Source organism: Pleurodeles waltl, chromosome 8 (genome assembly GCF_031143425.1).
Source record: "Pleurodeles waltl isolate 20211129_DDA chromosome 8, aPleWal1.hap1.20221129, whole genome shotgun sequence".
NCBI classification, from domain to species: Eukaryota; Metazoa; Chordata; class Amphibia; order Caudata; family Salamandridae; genus Pleurodeles; species Pleurodeles waltl.
This window is the reverse complement of record NC_090447.1, coordinates 693,811,151-693,832,253: the sequence shown is the minus strand read 5'-3', so window position 1 is coordinate 693,832,253 and position 21,103 is coordinate 693,811,151. Positions and strand designations below refer to the sequence as shown.

The 21,103-nt window shown below is 43.2% G+C and overlaps 1 protein-coding gene across 3 annotated transcripts in view; it reads left to right on the top strand.

Annotated features, from left to right (window-relative positions):
• The window catches only part of ZFX (zinc finger protein X-linked), a 543,920-nt gene that overhangs the window by 403,863 nt on the left and 118,954 nt on the right, over positions 1-21,103 (top strand). For all 3 annotated transcript variants that reach the window (XM_069204818.1, XM_069204819.1, XM_069204820.1), the window contains one exon: positions 602-739. In XM_069204818.1, coding sequence (XP_069060919.1) covers positions 602-739 — 138 coding nt within the window. The remainder of the gene's footprint in view (positions 1-601; positions 740-21,103) is intronic.

Genomic DNA, 21,103 nt, shown 5'->3' with positions numbered 1-21,103 from the left:
GGTTTACAGTTAACGTTTTGTTAGGGAAAAAGTCAAGAGGCTCAAGAGTTCAGTTTAAGCCGAGCACCAAAACAGAGATAAGACCACACTTCATAACAACCCAAAGAAACCAGGAGACCATAGTGAATAATCGCACAGACACCATAAACCTAAATATGCACAACGTTTACCCACATGGGCTGATTTTAACAGTGAATTGTGAGACCTAAGTACTCAGGTTAAGAGTCATATTTTTTAGAGCAAACATGCACTCAATACCTTCTCTGAAAAAATACTGCAGTAAAGAAAAAGAAAAATTACCCACAGCAGATATAATCATGGGCCCAACAGGTAACCTGTGTCCTAACAATAGCGAGAGAGATCTCCAAATAAACATTATTCACACTATGTTGTCAATATTTAAGGTTTTTAGTTAGAAGACTTTATTAATTAGATTCTTATTCTTTTTATCAGAAAGAAAGTTTTTAATATTATTCAGCAGACCGACAAAAAAGCTAGTAATCTTATTTTTTGGTATATAAATTCCTTTCCATATGAATATTGGTGAAAGTAGCAGACAGGCTCATAATTGCTTACTACTTCATTGCTTATTTTTCTTCAGATGTCACCGAAATTGCTGATGAGGTCTACATGGAAGTTATTGTTGGAGAAGAAGATGCAGCTGCAATTCATGAGCAACAAATTGATGACACTGACATCAATAAAACATTTATGCCTGTAGCTTGGGCCGCAGCCTACGGTATGTTTAAGATTTCTTAAATTGGGTGTGATCTAGTGTTAGGTATTTTTCTTCTACTATGATGTATTTGTACTATAAGAAAAACGTCAAAACAGAACTCAAAACTTGTATTTGTAAAGTGCATTTTCACCTTATGGGAAATCTTGGTGCTGAATAACAGATATTACTTACACAGTGAACTCATTTTATCATCCTTGGAAGGAGAAGAGGCTGAGTGGACTTGTGATTACAGCCGGTGACCATGATGTAAAACAATGGGTGCTGCTGTGGATGCATTATTCCACAGAACCAACAATTCCTGATAAACCTGCAGATCGACATCAAGGTTCCACATCACCACTCAGCGCCCCTGATTAATTCACAAATTTGCCCAGCAGTGCCCAAGCCGAATAACCCACCGCTAATTTATACACAACCAAACATCCTGGACAGTCCACAAGCTGAATGACTCATAATGTATGCACAGTAGCTACATCTCTGGCCACACACAATAAACTGATAACATCTAATTCTCAGCTCAAAAACAATGCTGACACTACCTACTGCTACACTTAGGTAAATGTATAGAACTCACTTGCAGTGGTATAAATACATATAAAATATACTGATGATGCGAATTAATGAAGAAATGATTTTGAGATGTTGAAGGAAATTTAGAGGAAAAATTGTGTTCTTTTCATAAAAGCAAGGTTCCATCAGCACATCTCTTTACATAAATAGTGGATGATACCTGAAAGTTTTTCCTGCACTTTTTTGGGTTGCTTAGCTTTGCTTACATTTATTCTCTTTTGATGCATGATAAAACATGAAGAGACGCACACGCATGAAGGGCTCCAAAATTCATTAAAGTAGCATTGTTCCTTTGGAAAAGTTTTTTTTCTCCAAATTGTTATTGCCAGAATTGGCTGTTCCAAGATTGTAGACTAGAAATTCCAGATTCACCAGAAGGCAAATTTCCTTAAGTGTGCATGCAAAGAAGTTAGGCTCTTTGAACACCATCCCTCAAAATGTACAACATACTATATTTTATTTGTTAAAAGGGTACCTAGTTATATCTAAGATAAGGGCAAAGGGCTCCTTGTTACCTACAATGTGTGCCTTTTGCAAGGGGTAAGGTAAAGAGCTAAAATGTTGGCACTGTTCTCTAAAGGGAAGGTCTTGGTTGAGTATAAATTGAGGTTGGTGGACCAAAGCCTAGAGTAGAATGGCTGAAGCTGGACAGAGAGCAAAACATGCAGATTGGTTCAGAGAGAAACACAAGTGCCTCTTGTGAGACATGTTGGACAATCTCCTCTACTCCCGCCCAGCAGTCTAAGGAGTAGAAACTGGATCAGTTTAAGACTTGAGGTTGTATGGTGAATTTCCTAAATACACTTTTCAGGACGATGCAGCTGGGTTCTTCAATATCCTTAACAAACCTTTTAGTTGTCTATGCAGTGTGTGTGATGTGCTTCTGGTATCAGGTTATCATTCCTGGATATTTCTTTTGCTTCAGTGGGTGCTCCTGTGGCTTTCCTGACAAAATGGGTTTGAGAAATGAGCAAGAGTAGGCAAAAGAGCCCATAGCCCCCACAAGCCCAAAATCATTTGGTTAGTCAAAACATTAAGTGCAAGTTGTTTATTTGTAAAGGGTGACTGTTAAAGGAACACTTGATTTTAGTGGTCTTGTGTTGTGTCAATGTATACCTCTGTTTAAGTTAGTGTTCCCTGTTAAGATATATTCAGTAATAGGTGGACTCTTTCTTGCAAAGTTGTTAAAGTAGGTCTTTTGTGAAATAGTTGATTGCAGTTTACCTGATGTGTAACATTGAGTTCTCCACATAGTTACTCTACACTATTGACTCAAGTTACTGACCAGAAACTAGCTGGCCAAGCAGCTGCATGGGAATTTGACTGCTTCAAATTCAGACACCTTCTTCATGTTAGGGGAAGGCTTATGACGTGATGTTTTATTCATATCTTGTGAGACTACCGGTTTATCCTGAGAGTTTCTTGCAATTATTTTAACTGTATGAATTTTATTGGCTACACAAGTAACTCACAGCATTGCTATCTAGTATTTTGTTAAAGAAATTTAAAATTATGAGTGTACCATGAATGCGTCAGACCCAAGGAACCAATTTGGGACAGATTCCATTCACTTTTAAAGCAGAAAGATTGAATATTTGGATACTTCTAAGCCTTTGGCACCAAACTGTAGAAGTACCTTCAATTTCTTTCAGATCTCTGATAGCTGTCTTTCTGAGATTTGGTCACAAAAGTATTTGGAAAATGTATACTCAAGCTGAAAGATGAAGAGGCATCCGGTGAGTTTATTTGATTCAAGTCTTTTCAAACTTTATTGGAGACCAAAATCAAGACTCCCCTAAACCAAGATGGTGTATATGAAGAAGTTGAGCATCCCCAAAACCAATAATCTCTAATGCCTTTTAAAAGTTAACCCTCTTTTGCATACAGTACACAGGTCTTCAAAAATAACAAGTAACTCTTTGACTGTTGCTGCAGTGCATAATTTGGATGTCTCTTTAAAGCTTTTTAAGTTTTCCTAGTACCACCGCATACTAACCCAAAGCTTTTAAGACCTGCTCCACAGAACTAAACCAATCCCACTTTTGGATGAGGGGAAAAGTAGGGTTTGGGGCTTTCTTCCAATAGATGCTGGAGGCATATACAGGAGACAGCCAATGACACAATAGTAATGTGAAGAGGTTTCAGATGGTCACCACTGTAAACAGTACAACACTTATATAAGGTCTACATTAACTTGCATTCCACCTCTTCCTTCATTGCAGACTCTTGATGTATCGCATTGAACACGAGCTGCTGAAGCAGTTTTCAGTACAGTGGGTGGACATTATAACCAGTAATTGTGGCCATGGAGAAGGAGTTAGTGTGGCGGATAAAACAGTGCAGCCTACTTAAGGGGATAGCATTTCATAATCCACAAATGGAGAAAATAGTGATAATGGATGCGTCCCTTGTGGGTCAGCACATACCATAAGAACTTGTCCTCTTTGGCAGCCAAAAAACATCTTATGCACATCATTGACTTATAATTCTGAGCTGCTATGCTGGATCTGAAGCCATTCATCCCTTCCTTCCTTAGTAAATGTAAATTTTGTGAGATCACACTACTTTGTTGCATTACATCAGAATACAGGAAAATATTGCATTAGCATTGTATCAGCAACTCAGTTTTCTGATTTCAACAATGATTTGAAGACCTATGGTTTGGCCGTGGCAAGCAATCGAAACAACTCTTGATTAGATTACAAATTCAATGCAATTTTAATGATATTTTGGCTTTGTAAGGCAATGAAGATGTTTGAAACACAGAAGGAATTTACATTTCTTATAGAGCCCAGATTCCTTACCTTTTGGATATTCCATAGGCATCAGACTTGATACTGAAACCTTTCAGCAGTACCTCTGCGTGCTGAAAGGTGGTGCATTGCTCACCACACTGACACTGTTCCATTCCGAAAATGTCGTAGGGTACCTATAAAGGCAGCACTCCCACATGATATCTGTTCCTTTCTTTCGCACCACCAGAAACGGATCCTAAGTTTCCATTCTTCATCTCTTTGAGACTTGTACCTCAAAATTTGCAGCGGATGCCACCCCCGCAGAAACTACAGACTTCAAGCCATGGAGAGAACTAACAGTACAGGACGACAACAAATATGTTGGCATTTCCAAGAAAGGATTTCTTGCCCAGTGATATGCAATGTTATGTATTAGGACAGTAAACTATACAGCTATGATTTGAATTGTAAAAGGAACTGTGCTGTGCCCTGATGAAGTCCCTGCACATGGGACGAAACATGTTGGATGGGTCTTATTAAATTTGAGAGAATTTAGAAATTAAAGACATTTGAAATTTCCACATATTTGGAGAACTGGATTCCTGCATGAGTTGATTTTTCTTCTTGACCATCTGGTTATATATGAGTCACAGTTCCTGTTCCATGGATGTTTGCCGAAATAACATATTTGTTGCCCTGCCGTACTTTTAGTTCTGGTTATAAGTGATTCACAGTTCCTGTTCCATGGATGTTTGCCGAAATAATATATATGTTGCCCTCCTGTACTGTTAGTTCTTTAAAAGTGAATTGGGTTTTGCTGGCAGTCAAACCCGTGGGAGCATGCATAAAGACTTATTGATTTGGTATATTGACCTGTGCAGTGTTCAAATATCACTACTGCTATTGGCTTGTTTCTTATTCAAGCCATGTTGAGAATGTCACAAACAGATGCCTGTGATGGATCCCCACCAGATACGCTTGTGGTACCTGGAGCCGAGGCATGACTCTAAGCCCTGCACCAATTGTATTTGAAAGATCCTGAATGACATCAAGGAAACGGGGCGAAACCCTACTTCCCCAAGTATAAGAAGAGTCTTCATAGGGGCTGGTCCAAATCGTGGTTCTCGTCCAAAGTTCTTTCCTGATTTCATTCCCGGAGTCTTTGTGGGCTCTCCATACCCTCAGGTTAATCTAAAAAGAAACACAAGAAGTCAAAGCGGGATTCTGCTCTCTTGCATTTGCGTGAGCAGTTGCTTGGCAGCACCAATCTTCTTGATCTCACTCCGAAAGTTGGTTGACTTAGAAGCTGATTATGCAACTTATCGGCACAACTTGAGTTTCCAGGGTTGAATGCCACTCCATATCAGATCAAGGAGTTCTGCACAGCCATGTTACGCCTCCTCAGACCCTATCCAACTCCCTCTGGCGTGCCTGCGGGCCCCAAGGAGCTGCAAGACCATCCGTCTGGGACACTGCCAGCAGGTTTTTCCTCGTGCTAGTTGGACCCTCCAAGCCATTTTTGCCTCTGTTTCTCACCCCACTTCAAGCCCAAGATGTGTCCTGGGCCCTTGTTCCTTGACTCCCATGCCGATTCCATTAACACAGAATTGTTCCCTATGACGTAGAGTCAGTCAGACCTCAGCTGATGTCACTCCTGAATCAGACTGAGACACCTTGTCCTCTATTGGCTGTTCCTATTCCTCAAGGCAGGCAGCCCACTTTGCACTCCCTTTTTAGGCCTTGGCCAGAGAGCAATGTGATGTTTCTTCAAGACATTTAGTTTTCAAACAGTAGACTTGGAGGCCACCCATTATTTACCTTTGGTTGGCATCACTGTCGTTCCCATTTGCCCCTCCCCTGGAGCATGGCCTCATTACCTGTGTCCTTCCACAGTTCATATTTTTAGGCACAATTTTTTCTTTTGGTTGCAGCTTTTTAGCAGACCCCCTTATGTAATTCTCCTCTCACATGCTCCCACCTATCCTTCTTCTCCTTATATCTGGGTTGTTGCTTGCCAGAGCCCCTCCCAACATTGTCCATGTGCCTGTGCCCAGCACTCTCACCCACCCCCTTTGTTTTTGTTAATAACAGCCCCTCCCACCCACCCTTTGATGTGCATGCTGCCCCGTCAGTGTTGCACCACCCAACACACGCTCTCCCTCCGTCTATCGCTGTTGCCCCCACCCCCCCACACTCCTGCCAGAAATTTTAAAAAGGCAGTATAACGCGACCAGCAATGGCCGCATTATAGCACTTCTATATGTTTAAAAATAAAAAGTTCCAGCCATGCATCAAGAGGCAATCTGCTTTCATGAGTACCAGTAAAAAACCTTTTTCCTGGACTTGTAGAGCTGTGGCGGTATCCTGTTTTAGCACCATGAGACCATTTTGAAAGTGATAGTATATACAGATGTCTGGCAAATGAGCTCTAATGCATGCCGCTCCCAGTAAGAGCCCTTGTACTTTCCTCTGAACCACTTTGCTTCTCAGTCTGAAGACCTTGCATTCGATTTGGCAACGGATAAGGTCATTGCACATCCATGTGCTCCTGAAATCTAAACTTTCAGTGTATGTGCTCTGTTGTTGTGAATTCTTTAAAACAAGTTCCGCTTTCAGCTTTTTCAGGATTTTAAAATTTTATTAGGCAACTACAAGCAGTCGTAATACAGCTATACATGGAAAATACAAATGACTAGTGCATTTAATGTTTTGCTTTATTACAGTAGTTAATTTAACATTGTAGCTTTAAAGTAACGTACTGCTAGTGGAACAAAACAAAAATAGGACAGACAGCTGTTGAACTTCCCTTTAACTCCGAGCTTTGAGGCCGGTACACAGTTATAGGTCTTCTGCTGTTGATGCTCACTTCTCTTGTGTAATGTCCCAGCACAGTCGCTCTCAGTAAGGAGTACTAGCCTCACTGGTGACTTTAATTTGTGCTTTAAGTGGTTGATACACTCATGTGATCATCTGCACCGAAGGGTTCGGATTGCTGGTATACTTTGAGGTGTAATATATCTGGACCCCGCTAGAAAATTCACACAGACGTCTTTGGTTTTACAGTCATTTTATATAATATTTGATGCTGTTGTAGTGTAGCCGTTGTTTTACCTAAAGCATGTACTTTTGTTTTTTCACTATAAACATGATTTTTCTTCCTAGAAGTGCTACACTACTTTTACAAAATAAAAATGTGTATGTAGGTCACTACATTGGGATTTTATCCTAACTCTACAAAGCTCTACAAGTTTAAATAATCAAATGGGGCAGTAATTTTCTGTGTGGGTAAATCTGCAAGTCGTAGTACCTAATATACACAGGGTCAGAACTACTCCCTCATAATTTTTTGGCAACTCATAAACAGGGCCAAAGTGGTGTATACTAAGTTACAATTAAATGGTGAGCCTCCAATCCAGCAGTAACTGTAATACAGTCTTCACTTTTGTAAAAGCTGCCGGTTTATATGATGACCATGATGTAAAGAAAGCAGGCTCAAATTCACTATTGAAAAAAGCAATATAAAGAAATCTTTGAAATGGCGCATCTCAAATGAAATACCAGACGAGCTAGATAACTTGAGTTTCTTTTGAAAAACATAGAATAAAACATATCATATGTCAATTATTGCTGAGCCCCAAAACTGGTACGTTCAGTCCTTTCTAGCCATCATTACAGATTTTTGACTATAATGGGGACACCATCGTTCTGTGGGGGGGACTCTCTGTCCCAGGAGGCTGCTTGTGAGAGCCGGCCCACAACGCGGGACACCATCACTCTGTGGTGGGGACTCTCTGTCCCAGGAGGCTGCTTGTGAGAGGGGGGCAGCCCAGGGACCAGTAGCGCTTAAAAGCTCATTGGCCATCGCTCAACGCGGGACACCATCACTCTGTGGGGGACTCTGTCCCAGGAGGCTGCTTGTGAGGGGGGGGGGGGGGGCGGCGCCAGTACCAGTAGCTCTTAATAGTGTAAAACCCTATGTTGCCCACCTATGAAAAGCAGAGGGCCACAACGAGTGAAGGCTCTTTAAAGCTGGATGCTGAAATGAGATCACCCCTGGCTATTGCATCTAACCACGGACCCAATGGCCAGAAGAGGTTTATGCCAGTGCCCTGTCCTAGAGCGAGCAGGTCACGCAAATTGTTTTCCGTACCACTTCCCCTTAAAAACCATGATAAGGGCCATCAAATTTATATGTGCAAAGTACCGCCAGTATCCTCTACCTTACGTGAAAGTAGCTTGTCAATAAAGAATAAAGTTATACATTGGACTAGGCATGTTAGGCAGTGTGGATCTATCAAATACTCTGATATCATCTCCGTCAAGCGTTATACAGAGACGCCAGGGCCCTGGGACACCATAGAAATAACACTTGCCTGCCCTAAACTGATGGAAGGGTTGTTATCCTTGGAGTTACAACCCCCCCTAGGAATGGCTCGAATATTGTTTTTAGGCCTTCCCTCCCGAGGCGACGCACAGGTGGCTTGCGGGACTTCCCACCACGAACAATGTGCTGAATCCTATGGGTCACTCGCCTGTAGTGGTATTGGCGAAGGACCAATCCATGACTTCCGGTGAATGCCCCAACTCGCTTGACATATTGAGAACGCTGAGAGAACCGCAAGGGTCATGGAGTGAGGGGTCATCACATATTGAGAGGAGGGGCCCCAATGGTACAGGACTCGCAACCCCACTTCCACACTTAAAGGTGCACACAAAGGCGTGTGGATCAGAGGGCACAAACTTGTCTGGGATTCAGGCCCCATTGCAACCTGACGATCTCTCTGATATTGATTGACTGTGCCATTCTCTGCCTGCTCGACCATCCATCCATTCCTTGAGATAGGACCCCCACCACTACTGGAACTGGCAACATCTAGAAGTACAGACCAAGCAGAGACCGTAAATATGGCCAACACTGATAATCAGTCAAATACAGTCCCCACCTATGGGCTTCCAGTGGGTAGCTCTATGGGACTGGGCTCTTTCGACCCTGTATTAATATCATGGAATGTAGCTGGCTTTTGTAATAAGATCAACGCTGGGTGGGGGCAGTTTATCGACACCTTCAATGGCTTTTTTTTTTTTTTTTTTTTTTTTAGGAAACATGGTGTACTTCGAATATCCATAGGCATGGGTTCATCTCATATTGTAGGAAGACAAGACCATCTGAGGCTGGGCGGGCAGTTGGGGGCCTTATCACATGGATAAATATTTCTCATGTGGGTGAAACAAAGGAAATATATGTTGACTCATGTGACATATTGGCAATCTCAATCAAGTTAAACCAGGGCCCTAGACTTTTGTGTGTTAAATGTATACAATAAACCAGGCCCTCTGAGTCAAATCACTACCACCATTAGTATGCTGAGTGCATTGGTCTCAGAATTCCTTCCTTCTCACTATGTTCTTGTAGCTGGAGATTTGAATATACCTCTGGAGCCCAATTCCCTCTTTTCTGAATAAATTCAGTTAGAGGGCCTCTCATGGGGAATCCCTCTTTTTTCATCGATAAGAAAACAGCCTAAATTGAGCACTAGGGCTTTGCAGGTTATTGACTTTGATAACGCATGGTCTTCGCCCTGGAAATGGGCACTTTCCTTCTGATACGCTATCCAATCTGACTTTTTTTAGAGGGAGTTACAATAGCCCCATTGATTTTGTGCTTATTGACGTTAGGATCTGGCATGAATTTCAAGATCTTAGGTTGGGAGAACAACACAGTAGTGACCACTCACCCATTTTAGTACAGTGCTAGAGGTGGTTTTCCACTGAACCTAACATTCAGCGTGAATGTGAGGGTATGCTCCCCATTACTGTGGCAAATAACAAACACTCCATAAAATGGGAGACCTTCGCAAATTCCAATGGGTCAGTGGCCAAAATGCACAATTTAATTCTCAAGCACTCAGCTGTGGTTGCACCGTCTAAATGCTGACCTATTCAGTTTATGGCCACACACACACTGTTTTTTTTCCTCTATGAGGGATTTATTCTTCACAGTTTTTAAGGGGAACAAGCAGCGTAGAGGAAGTAACTGCAGGTGGTTCAATAAAAAGTGCAGGCAGGCCAAGAGTAGGCTCATGGAAGCAGTAAGGTCAAACAATAGCGAGAAGATAATTATGAGTATGCCCCCAGAACAAAGATCTGTAAGTCCAACTGGGAGAAGGCAACCTGGCAAGATTTGTTACAAGCAGCAAAATATAGTAATTCCAAACGGTTCTGGTCTCTGATTGCTAATAGAATCATAATTGCTAATAGAATAATAGGCTTAACGGAAACTTTAGACCTGAATGCCATATCTCTGCTGAAAACTGTACGCAATATTTTTTAGACCTTTTATAGACAGGAGACCGTTCCTTCTGTAGGCAATAAGGGTATAATAGAGATAGTTACTCTTGACACAGGTGTGCTTATACGGTTTACCCTAAGGGAAACAGAGACAGCAATTCTAGCCCAAAAATCAGGAAAGGTACCAGGTCTAGATGGAATCCCTTCTGACGTGTTCCAAACTGTTCTCAAATTTTGGGGACCTTATACCAACTGCATGTCTAATGCAATTTTGGAAGGGTGCTAACTTCCCTAAACATGGAGAGGTGTGATAATTGTCCCAATGCATAAGAAAGGGGACAGGTCAATCCCAGGAAATCTTAGACCAATAAGCCTCCTAGATAATCTAAAGAAGATGTTTTCTTATCAGGTCCTGTGTAGGCTTAGGGACTGAATTAAAGTCAGTGATGCCTTAAGCCGTTTGCAGGCAGGATTTAGACAGAAAACAAGTACAATAGAACAGGTTTTCCTCTTTCTAACAATAAAATGGAAAACTGTTGATTTGGAGGCAGGGAGACTTTTTGTTGCATTTGTGGACCTTGAGTCTGTTTTTGACCTGGTCCGCTGCAACAAATTATGGGAGATCATGGGCATGGTCGGAGTTCCGGGACTCTTGTTAAAACTGATCCAAGACCTATACTCTGGAAGCTATGCTAGAATTAGGTGGGGACCAGACGGTGAACTCACAGAGGAACTTCCATTATAGAAAGGTGTGAGACAGGGTTGTGTATTGGCCCCCACACTCTTTTTTACTCTTTATAAATGCTTGTATCCCCCATTTATATGATTGCGAAAATGATGCCCCAAAATTGGATGGAGCAAAGACGCCCTCTCATGTTTGCAGACGATACCTTACTGCTCTCACAAACTGCTTCAGGAATAGCCAGGTTTCTTGTTAAATTCTGGGAGTTTTGCAGAGATTATGGTCTCCAAGGTAATGCCACTAAGACCAAATATATGGTGTTTGGGGATACAAATCGTAGAATGAGGAAAACAATAATGCTTGATGGCAAGAAAGAGTATTGGATTTCGATTATTTAGGAGTTAGGTTGGAGGATTCTCACAAATGGCCAGCTCACCTGTTAAAGTGTACTATGTCATTGAAACAAAAAGCAGGTGGCATATTGAGGTTCGCTGCCAGATCATCTAGATATTCCATTATGCCAGCAATGGAAATTTGCAAAAGCCAGGTTAGAGGAGGGAGCCATATACGGTGCAGAGCTATGGGGGCATAGCAATCTGCAAGACTTGGAGAGAGCGGAAAACTTGTATTTAAAAGCATTGCTAAAAGTTCCTTTGAGCTCTCCCACACCTCGCATTCGAATGGACCTAAACCTACATTCCATTGCAGAGATAGCTGCCCTAAGGCCACTCCAATACTGGATCAGACCATGGTCCACAGATACTCTAGACCCGTATAGAGCTTGGCTTAGAGCGGTGTTAGTAGCCTCCGAAATAGAGAAAATTCCATGGTGCAAATATGTGAAAAAAAGTATTTTACAAACTTAGTTTAGGTCAGTACTGGTCAGATCCTATGCATCTTCCAAAGAACACTGATCGGATGCTTATTGGATGAACTGGCAAGTAGACGAATTGGCATTAGTCCCGCCCTCTAGCTTGACGGATGATTTCTTTTTAACCAAGTGCCACTATGAGTTTGAGCAATACTTAGACATAATAACTTCACCTTTAGCAAGCACACTTTATATTAGATTTAGAGTTGGATCATTACCATTGCGGGCTTTTACTTCCAGATGGGAACAAAGAGAAAACCCAATGGATCTCTGTCCAATGGGATGCATGACCCAAGAGAATATTGCACATGTTTTATTTTTTTGCCAGACGTACAAGAAACAGGGCTTGCTGGATCAGACCATTATGTAAATCTTTGGGTATCAGGGATCGCCACTCGGCCCTTAGAATCTGTAAAACAAGCCTGTATGGGATTGTGGGATGCGCACTGGCAAGATTCTTAGAGGCAATTTGGCATATTAGAGGCAAATTTTTAACTATTAAAGTATAAACTCTACTTTTAACTATAGCTATTATCTTTGTACACAAAGTATTAGTGAATAAGAGAACACATTAGCTAGATGCGAATACTTGTGATTAACAGTGAGATAATAGAACGGGAATCTTATTTTTGCTATTGTGTGAAGGATATAATACACTCCATATATCGTGTGAATTGATAGGCCCTTATTGCTTTTTGTACAAAGATTTGTATTTACAGCTATGTATTAATATTTTTATGGTGATGAGTGTTTGTTTACTTTTTACACTATTTATATTATCAATATTTTATATATTTTTATCACATGGCTTTGGGTAAGTTTGGACGTGAGATTTATCAACATCTATGTGAACTTTAATGATCTCTTTTACGTGCTTTTATTTGTAAGAAGTTATGTTAATATGCTTTTAGGGTATTCTTGCCGAAATAAAGCTGAAATTGAATTGAGTATAAAACATTATAGTCTGCAAGTTAGGTCTAAAGTCCAATGTCTACAATGTTATGTACATTAGATACATCAGGCCTATTCAGTAATTTAAGAAGTTCTAATTACACATAGTACACAGTTCTCTAGGAAATTGTTCACAGTGATACAAAATTGGAAATCACATTATTGAGCACTGTATAAACAAATGGTATTATGCACCCTTTATCATTGCTATTCTGTGGCATTTTCATGGAGAACTTCGTCTATTGTTCTTTGATATTTTGTAAGTACCCTAATAAAGTTGACTTTTTTTGCACTTAAGGTAGGGATCGGTTGGGGAGCAGGGTGTGTTGGGTGGATATGTATGTGTCCCTAAAGTGAAAGGAGCTTCTCTCGTAGGGGATTTCCATGTATAGTCATAAGCACTGAATAGTTCCGCGCGCCTGCGGGGACCCCGGAGCACTGTTGTGTAGTATATTCTTAAGTGCAATCATCAGCTCCTTGACAAAAAAGGTCTGTGAAAAACACTTAAGAATAACAATGTGCAGCCTATGTGAACAGCTACACAGGCCAAATTGTTAGAAGAAAAAACAGTTGTAGTGTAAATTCAAGTTTAAACCTCTATTTATTCTATAAATACATAAATAAATACATTCTCATATTTTATTTACACCTCTCATGAGAATAAAACAATGTAGGGCAGTGTAGCCCATAGGCTGCCATTATACAGAATGAAAATAGAGCTGTGCCTTTAAGAAAGTAAAGTCTTCCTGTTTCCCATCATGCACAGCAAAAGGCAGTTGCCTCAGTTATTTTTTCCGGCTCCTTTCTGACAGGACCCTGAAGCATTGAGCTCTACCTCACAAAATCCTTTTGTGACAAAAATTCATTTAAAATCTTTTGAATTTCAATTTCACTCGACGTTTTTAACATTGAGTGATCATTTTCTATTGTTTTCTGTTAGATTCTGACAGAATTTTGAGGTTTTTCTACTTCAGAAATGCCTTCACTGTTTGACAAATGCCCTTCTTGTGGCAGAAAAAAGGCCAAAACAGATCCACATCGGGTCTGCATAATTTGCCTTCCTTCCAGCCACAAACCGGAGTCATGTGACATCTGCAAAACCTTCTCTAGAAGGACCCTTCGTGACAGGGAGAAGATCCGACTCCAGGCGAAAGAGGACAGGAGGAAAAGTGGTCATTCTACCACAGAGCGAGGAGAAGGTCAGTCTTCTACCAAGGCTCACACTGTTTCCTCTATAACTCCGACCAGACCGGCTCAAAAACGGCACAGGTCTCCGACGACGTCGAGGGCGTCGACGTCGAGGCAAGGAACGGCGCCAACATGCTCGCCGTCGAGGAGTGGTTCGCCGGCGAGAAAGAGACATCGCTCGCCGTCGATGACGATTTCGCCGTCGAGACGGCGTGGACTTTCGCCGTCGAGATCTGGGTCGCCGTCGACACGCGAGGACGTTCCATGTCGAGGAGATCTGAATCCGGCTCGCCGTCGACACGGCGAGAGCGATCAACGTCGAGGGGTGCTCGACGTCGTAGGCGTTCACCGTCATCACGGCGACGTCGAGGGTCGTCGTCGAGAGATTCTCAACGGCGAGAAGAATCGACGTCGAAGAGCACTCGCGTCACCGTACTTCGACGTCGAGGAGTGTGTCGACGTCGAGACAATCAAAAAGACCTAGAAGGCTTTATACAACCTCAGAATCCTCGGCCTCACTCATCCTCCTTCCAGCGTCTCCACAACTCTCTCCTCGACAATCACCATTGCCACAGACGCCGGTAACACCTACGGCGCCTCTTCCGGCTCCCCCTTCAGAGTCTGTTTTGAGGACTCCAACGCGGTCTGTAAGACGTTCTGGACATTCCTCTAGACGCTCTTCTTCCTCTCGGCACCGTCATGAATCACAGAGATCTCAGCATTCACATCACAGGCGTTCTTCTTCGTCTACACGGGACTACTCTCCAACCCTTTCGGACTCACCGTCCCCGAGAGTGTCCCCCATAGATGATGTGAATACGTTCCAGGAGGTCTTAGTACGAGGGGCGACCAAGCTGAACATCCCGCTGGCGGTACCTGCCCCATCGACGTCAGTGATCTTCGAGACTTTGCATCACAGGACATCTTCCAGACCTTTGCTTCCACTGGTTCCAGGTCTCCTCGAACCAGCAATGGATATTTTCCTTGCACCGGCCGCAACAAAGTCTGCTCCTTCCAGACTTGTTAAAAAATATCGTCCACCAGAACAAGATCCTCTATTCTTGAGGTCGGACCCAGTACCTGATTCGGTGGTCATAGTAGCGGCAAAGAAACTGCATTCAACCTCACCGTCGTCTTCTTCGCCTCCTGATAAAGAGAGCAGAAAGATAGATGCTGCAGCACGAAAAGTATGTTCTACTGCAGCCGTCACGATGAAGGCAGCCAGCACTACTGCGTTATTAGGGCGATACGACCGTGCCCTCTGGGACTCTTTAATGCAGTTTGCGGAACATCTTCCTAAGGATAAAAGGGAAGATTTCCTGGAGGTCGTGGGTGAGGAAGCCATGGTTTCTAACCAAATTATAAGTGCTGCAGCTGACTCTTCGGTGCTATCCGCACACAATTATGCACACGGGATAGCGCTCAGAAGGCATGCATGGTTGAGACTTACATCACTCAAACCTGAAGCGCAGCAGTGAATACAAAACTTGCCTTTCTCGGGCTCCACCTTGTTCGGTTCTCATGCCGATGACGAGATGGCTAGAATGAAGGCTGAACTAGATACCCTGAAAGCGGTAGGCATGGAAAGACCGAAAGAACAAAGAAAGGTTTTCCGGCCATATCAACGACGACTTTTCACACACCGGTATCAGTCGCCACACTGGATGTCTTCGCGCCCCCAGCAGCAGCAACAACAGCAGCATCAAAGGGGTTTCTCCACTCAGCGAAGGTCGACAAGGGGTCGTTCAACACCTCAAACTCAGGCAACTCGACAGGCTCCCACGTCTAAGCCCTGAATCTTTGCTTCCCCCTCCTCCGTTATCCACTCCGGTAGGGGGAAGTATCTCAAATCATCTGGACGAGTGGCTACGCATCACAACAGACGCCTGGGTATTGAATATTGTGAGACATGGTTACGCTCTCAGATTCACCAGTTCTCCACCATCTGTTCCACCCAAAACAGCCAACCGCCATCTCGAAGCTCTTCAATTAGAGGTCAATATTCTATTGCAAAAAAGAGCCATAGAACCCGTTCCCATCAGCCAGCAAGGGAAGGGGATTTATTCGAGATATTTCCTTGTACCGAAAAAAGACAAACAAGAGTTTTGTCCCATTTTAGATCTGAGGACAGCAAACAAATGGATTCGCAAAGAAAAATTCAGGATGTTAGCCTTACACCAAATTTACCCACATCTACGTCAGGGCGACTGGCTCTGTGCGATAGATCTTTGCGACGCTTACTTTCATATCCCAATAACCAAGAAACATCGAAAATTCCTAAGGTTCACCGTCGGAAAACGCCATTACCAATTTGCTGTTTTACCTTTCGGCCTAAAATCAGCGCCGAGAACTTTTTCCAAATGCATGGCGGTAGTAGCCGCCCACTTGAGGAAACAACGAATATTCGTCTACCCCTATCTAGACGATTGGCTCATAAAGGCCTCCAGTTGTCTCGAGGCACAACAGCATTTCGAATGGACTCTACAACTGCTGCAAAAACTTGGTCTTCAAGTCAATCTCCTGAAATCTACAGCAACACCTGTTCAGAGGTTGCATTACTTAGGGGCCATTGTAGATACCAGGCTAGGAAAGGTGTTTCCTTCGGAGGAACGACGGTTATCGATTCTCCAAAAGTGCAAACAACTGCAGGAAAGACCTCAAGCCACTGCAAGAATAATAGCTTCTCTACTGGGCTCGATGGCGTCTTGTATCCATCTGGTTCCCAATGCTCGCCTCCATATGAGACCATTGCAGGAAAATCTGGAGGATCAGTGGTGTCAACTGAGGGACGATTGGGAGAACAAAGTCTTTCTTTCTCCTCACACCCTACAATCCCTCAAGTGGTGGTGTTTACCCAGCAATCTCTTGGTGGGGATTCCGTTCCAACAACGGCCTCCATCTCAAACCATCGTAACAGATGCGTCACTGCTCGGATGGGGGGCGCACATGGAACATCTTCGAGTCCAAGGAGAGTGGTCACAGAGAGAGAGTCTCTATCACATCAACCTGCTGGAACTTCGCGCAGTCCACCTTGCGCTCAAAGCCTTCCTTCCCTCTCTGAGAACGGAAACTCTCCTTCTCCAGACAGACAACGTGGCCACTATGTACTACGTGAACAGACAAGGAGGCACCAGGTCCAGAATTTTATCCAGAGAGGCTCAGACAATCTGGCATTGGCTTCTAGCCAGGAACCTGTCGCTAGTGGCAACTCACCTGCCCGGCATCCAGAATGTTCAAGCGGATGCCCTCAGTCGGGTAATGGACGAGAACCACGAATGGGTACTACACGACGACGTCGTTCATTCCATTTTCGCACTCTGGGGTACCCCCTCTACAGACCTTTTCGCAACCCCAGACAACAAAAAGTGCCAAAACTTCGCCTCCAGATATTACCATCCAGGGACATTGGGGAATGCCCTATGGATAAGCTGGTCAGGAGCATTTCTTTACGCCTTTCCACCGCTTCCCCTGATTCCGGCGGTCCTCCAGAAGCTGTCCAATGCTCAGACCAAAATGATCCTAATTGCTCCGGAGTGGCCACGCCAGTGGTGGTTCCCAGACCTTCTTCACCGGTCACTCAAACCACACATCAGGCTACCATATCGTCCGGACCTGCTCACGAAGTTCAGAGGGCAGATATCTCATCCCAACCCCTCATCGTTGAGTTTGGCAGCATGGCTCCTGAGCTAGTGCAATATGGACACTTGAACCTACCTCAGGACTGTATGGAAATTCTGAAGGAAGCAAAGCGCCCTTCCACACGATCAGCCTATGCAAGCAAGTGGAAGAGATTCTGCATTTGGTGTTTACACAACAACATTGACCCGGTTTCCTGTGGAGAACAATCTATCCTGCCATACTTGTTAAGTTTGGCAAAATCGGGCTTACAACTGTCGTCAATAAAAGTTCACTTGGCGGCTGTCACGGCATACAGAAAGAGTCCTTCACAAACTTCCTTTTTTCGGATTCCGATTATTAAGGATTTCCTAGAAGGTTTAAAAAAGGTTTTTCCTCCCATTAGAAAGCCTTCTCCTCCATGGGAACTGAACGTTGTCTTATCACGTCTGATGCTGCCGCCATTCGAGCCGATACATAAGGCATCGCTGCAACATCTCACATGGAAAGCTGCTTTTCTGGTGGCAATCACTTCAGCGCGTAGGGTCAGCGAAATCCAGGCCCTTTGCGCTCAGGAACCCTACACGGTTTTTCATTCTGCAAAAGTGGTAATGAGAACTCATCCAAAAATTTTACCTAAGGTAGTCTCCGACTTCCATGTGAACCAAACAATTTCATTACCGACTTTCTTTCAGAATCCAGCTTCTCCTGCTGAGAGAACTCTGCACTCTCTGGATGTAAAGAGAGTCTTGAAATTTTACTTGGACAGGACAAAAAGCTTACGAAAATCACAACAGCTTTTTATTAACTATGGCCCAATCAGAACAGGTTTGGGCACATCTAAACAATCTTTATCCAGGTGGATTGTTTCATGTATAATGTTATGTTATCAGTTAGCAAACAAATCCCTTGGTGGTAGGCCAAAAGCCCACTCTACCAGAGGGAAAGCAGCTACTGTAGCCTTGATGAGAAATGTCCCTTTGGCAGAAATATGCAAGGCTGCCACTTGGAGGTCGGTCCATACCTTTACTAAGCATTACTGCCTTGATACAGACGCTAGGGCAGATGCTCAGGTTGGACAGGCTTTGCTCAAGAATTTGTTTGCATGATTCATGTTTTTCTCAGTATTCTTATATCTACTCCACCGCGGTTATGGGGATGGGCTTGCTACTCTATTCAGTGCTTATGACTATACATGGAAATCCCCTACGAGAGAAGGAATGGTTTCTTACCTGTAACTCCAGTTCTCTCGTAGGGGTATTTCCATGATAGTCAAGAGCAACCCTCCCTCCTCCCCGGTGGAGTTGACATAGAACATGAATATTATGGAGGTTGGTACTCCAACAAATGTTTTGTTTTTCTTCATGTCAGGTTAATAGCCTCCAAAAAAGAACTGAGGCAACTGCCTTTTGCTGTGCATGATGGGAAACAGGAAGACTTTACTTTCTTAAAGGCACAGCTCTATTTTCATTCTGTATAATGGCAGCCTATGGGCTACACTGCCCTACATTGTTTTATTCTCATGAGAGGTGTAAATAAAATATGAGAATGTATTTATTTATGTATTTATAGAATAAATAGAGGTTTAAACGTGAATTTACACTACAACTGTTTTTTCTTCTAACAATTTGGCCTGTGTAGCTGTTCACATAGGCTGCACATTGTTATTCTTAAGTGTTTTTCACAGACCTTTTTTGTCAAGGAGCTGATGATTGCACTTAAGAATATACTACACAACAGTGCTCCGGGGTCCCCGCAGGCGCGCGGAACTATTCAGTGCTTATGACTATCATGGAAATACCCCTACGAGAGAACTGGAGTTACAGGTAAGAAACCATTCCTTTTGCGACTTTGGGCATGTTAACAATAAATAGCCTAGGAAAATGGATGCACATGTATATAGACAGAATGAGGGTTAAAGCTCTTCCAAAACCACCAACTCTAGTTTTTAACATGCTATCTACAAACTACATACTCTTGGTATGAGGGGAGGAGGGCTACCTTTTTTAGATCTAGTTTAGAGCCAGCTGTAGCTGTTACTCCAGTCTCTTGTTCTACCCCCATAAGTCCTGCACAAAAATACATATGCATGTGCCTTGATGCAGGTGATTTTGATCAGCCTTCCTCACCCATTGGTCTGTTAAGGGGTTAGTCACAATACGCGTGCACCCACCACTGCATAGAGCATGTGGCACTGGGTGTGTCCACTCCAGCCTTTGACTGTGTTGTAGTAAGTGCATGTGAGTGACAACAGGTTTCCTGATTAAATGTGCATAACCTCATAAAATGTGTGAGGGCTAGCGTACCTGGGCTGCTGGACATGCCTTTATTTTTTATATTTTTTAAACATATTTTTGCTGCATTGTTCCTAAATATCACATATGTTTGCATAAAAAAGTTCATCTTGCCAGGGCCAGCTCTCTGTTCTTTAAACTTTCTCTGTGTTGCTCTGCAGCTGTGTGCGTGTGTATATTAGTGGCACACTGGTGACATTTGATGTTCTGCAGCTCCTACTGCCTGTATTGTCTGTGAGAGGTGTTTGACTGTTGCTGCCTATGGCACAGCTGTTTTTCAGTGTTTGTGGAAGAGTAAGCCGCATCTGCCCTTGTAGTGCCCTTTCTCAATTTTAGTGAGGCTTGAGACAACCTTTTTTGTAGATCATTTCAGTGGGCTTCCAACCCGCCCACAACATACCACTAGTTGTTTTCATTGTCACACTGATTTGCAATCTTCCGATTGCTCAGCTTCCACAGGCTTCCCCTCCTTTCTTGTGTTAGCTCCTTCTTGGAGCATAGACCAAGTACGTGTTTTCTTCCTCATCCTTGTTCTTTCTCGTCGTTTTGCAGCACACACATTTTTTATTTTGTAAGCATTTCAGTATTATTCCTGGACATGCAATGTACTTTCCTACTTTTAATTCAGACTTACAGCTTCTAATTAATGTTCAATTCACCCCTTCTGCCATCTCCACTGACGGTCTATTCTAACCTGCGCCACTCTTCACAGTGCCACTCTATTCTACTCCACTTTACACCACGCTGTACATCATGGCTAAAAGACAGTGGCAAAACCAATAACTCTTACGAGATGGAGACCTATTGGCTTTGCCAGTGCTTGTTGACACCGATTCTGACCACTTTGACCAGGGTGATGAGTTCACTCAGTCCTATACCAATGGTAATTGCTATGAAAACACGCAGAGAGTTACTGGCTTCAACACATCTCCTGAGACAGCTCTTTTTTCTCCTCCTGAACCCGCCAGGGAGGAATCGGCTTCCTACAACATGGTTATTCATAGGCAGCTGAAACTCTTGACCTTCACCTCTCCACCATGAAGGTCAAAACTAATGTTCTGACTTTAAGTCCTACAACCTGAAAAGACTTCAAGCTGAACCTCTCCTCCCTTTTATCAAGGCTTTGACAGACACTATTAGGGGACTGGGACAATTTTTGCAGTGTGCCCT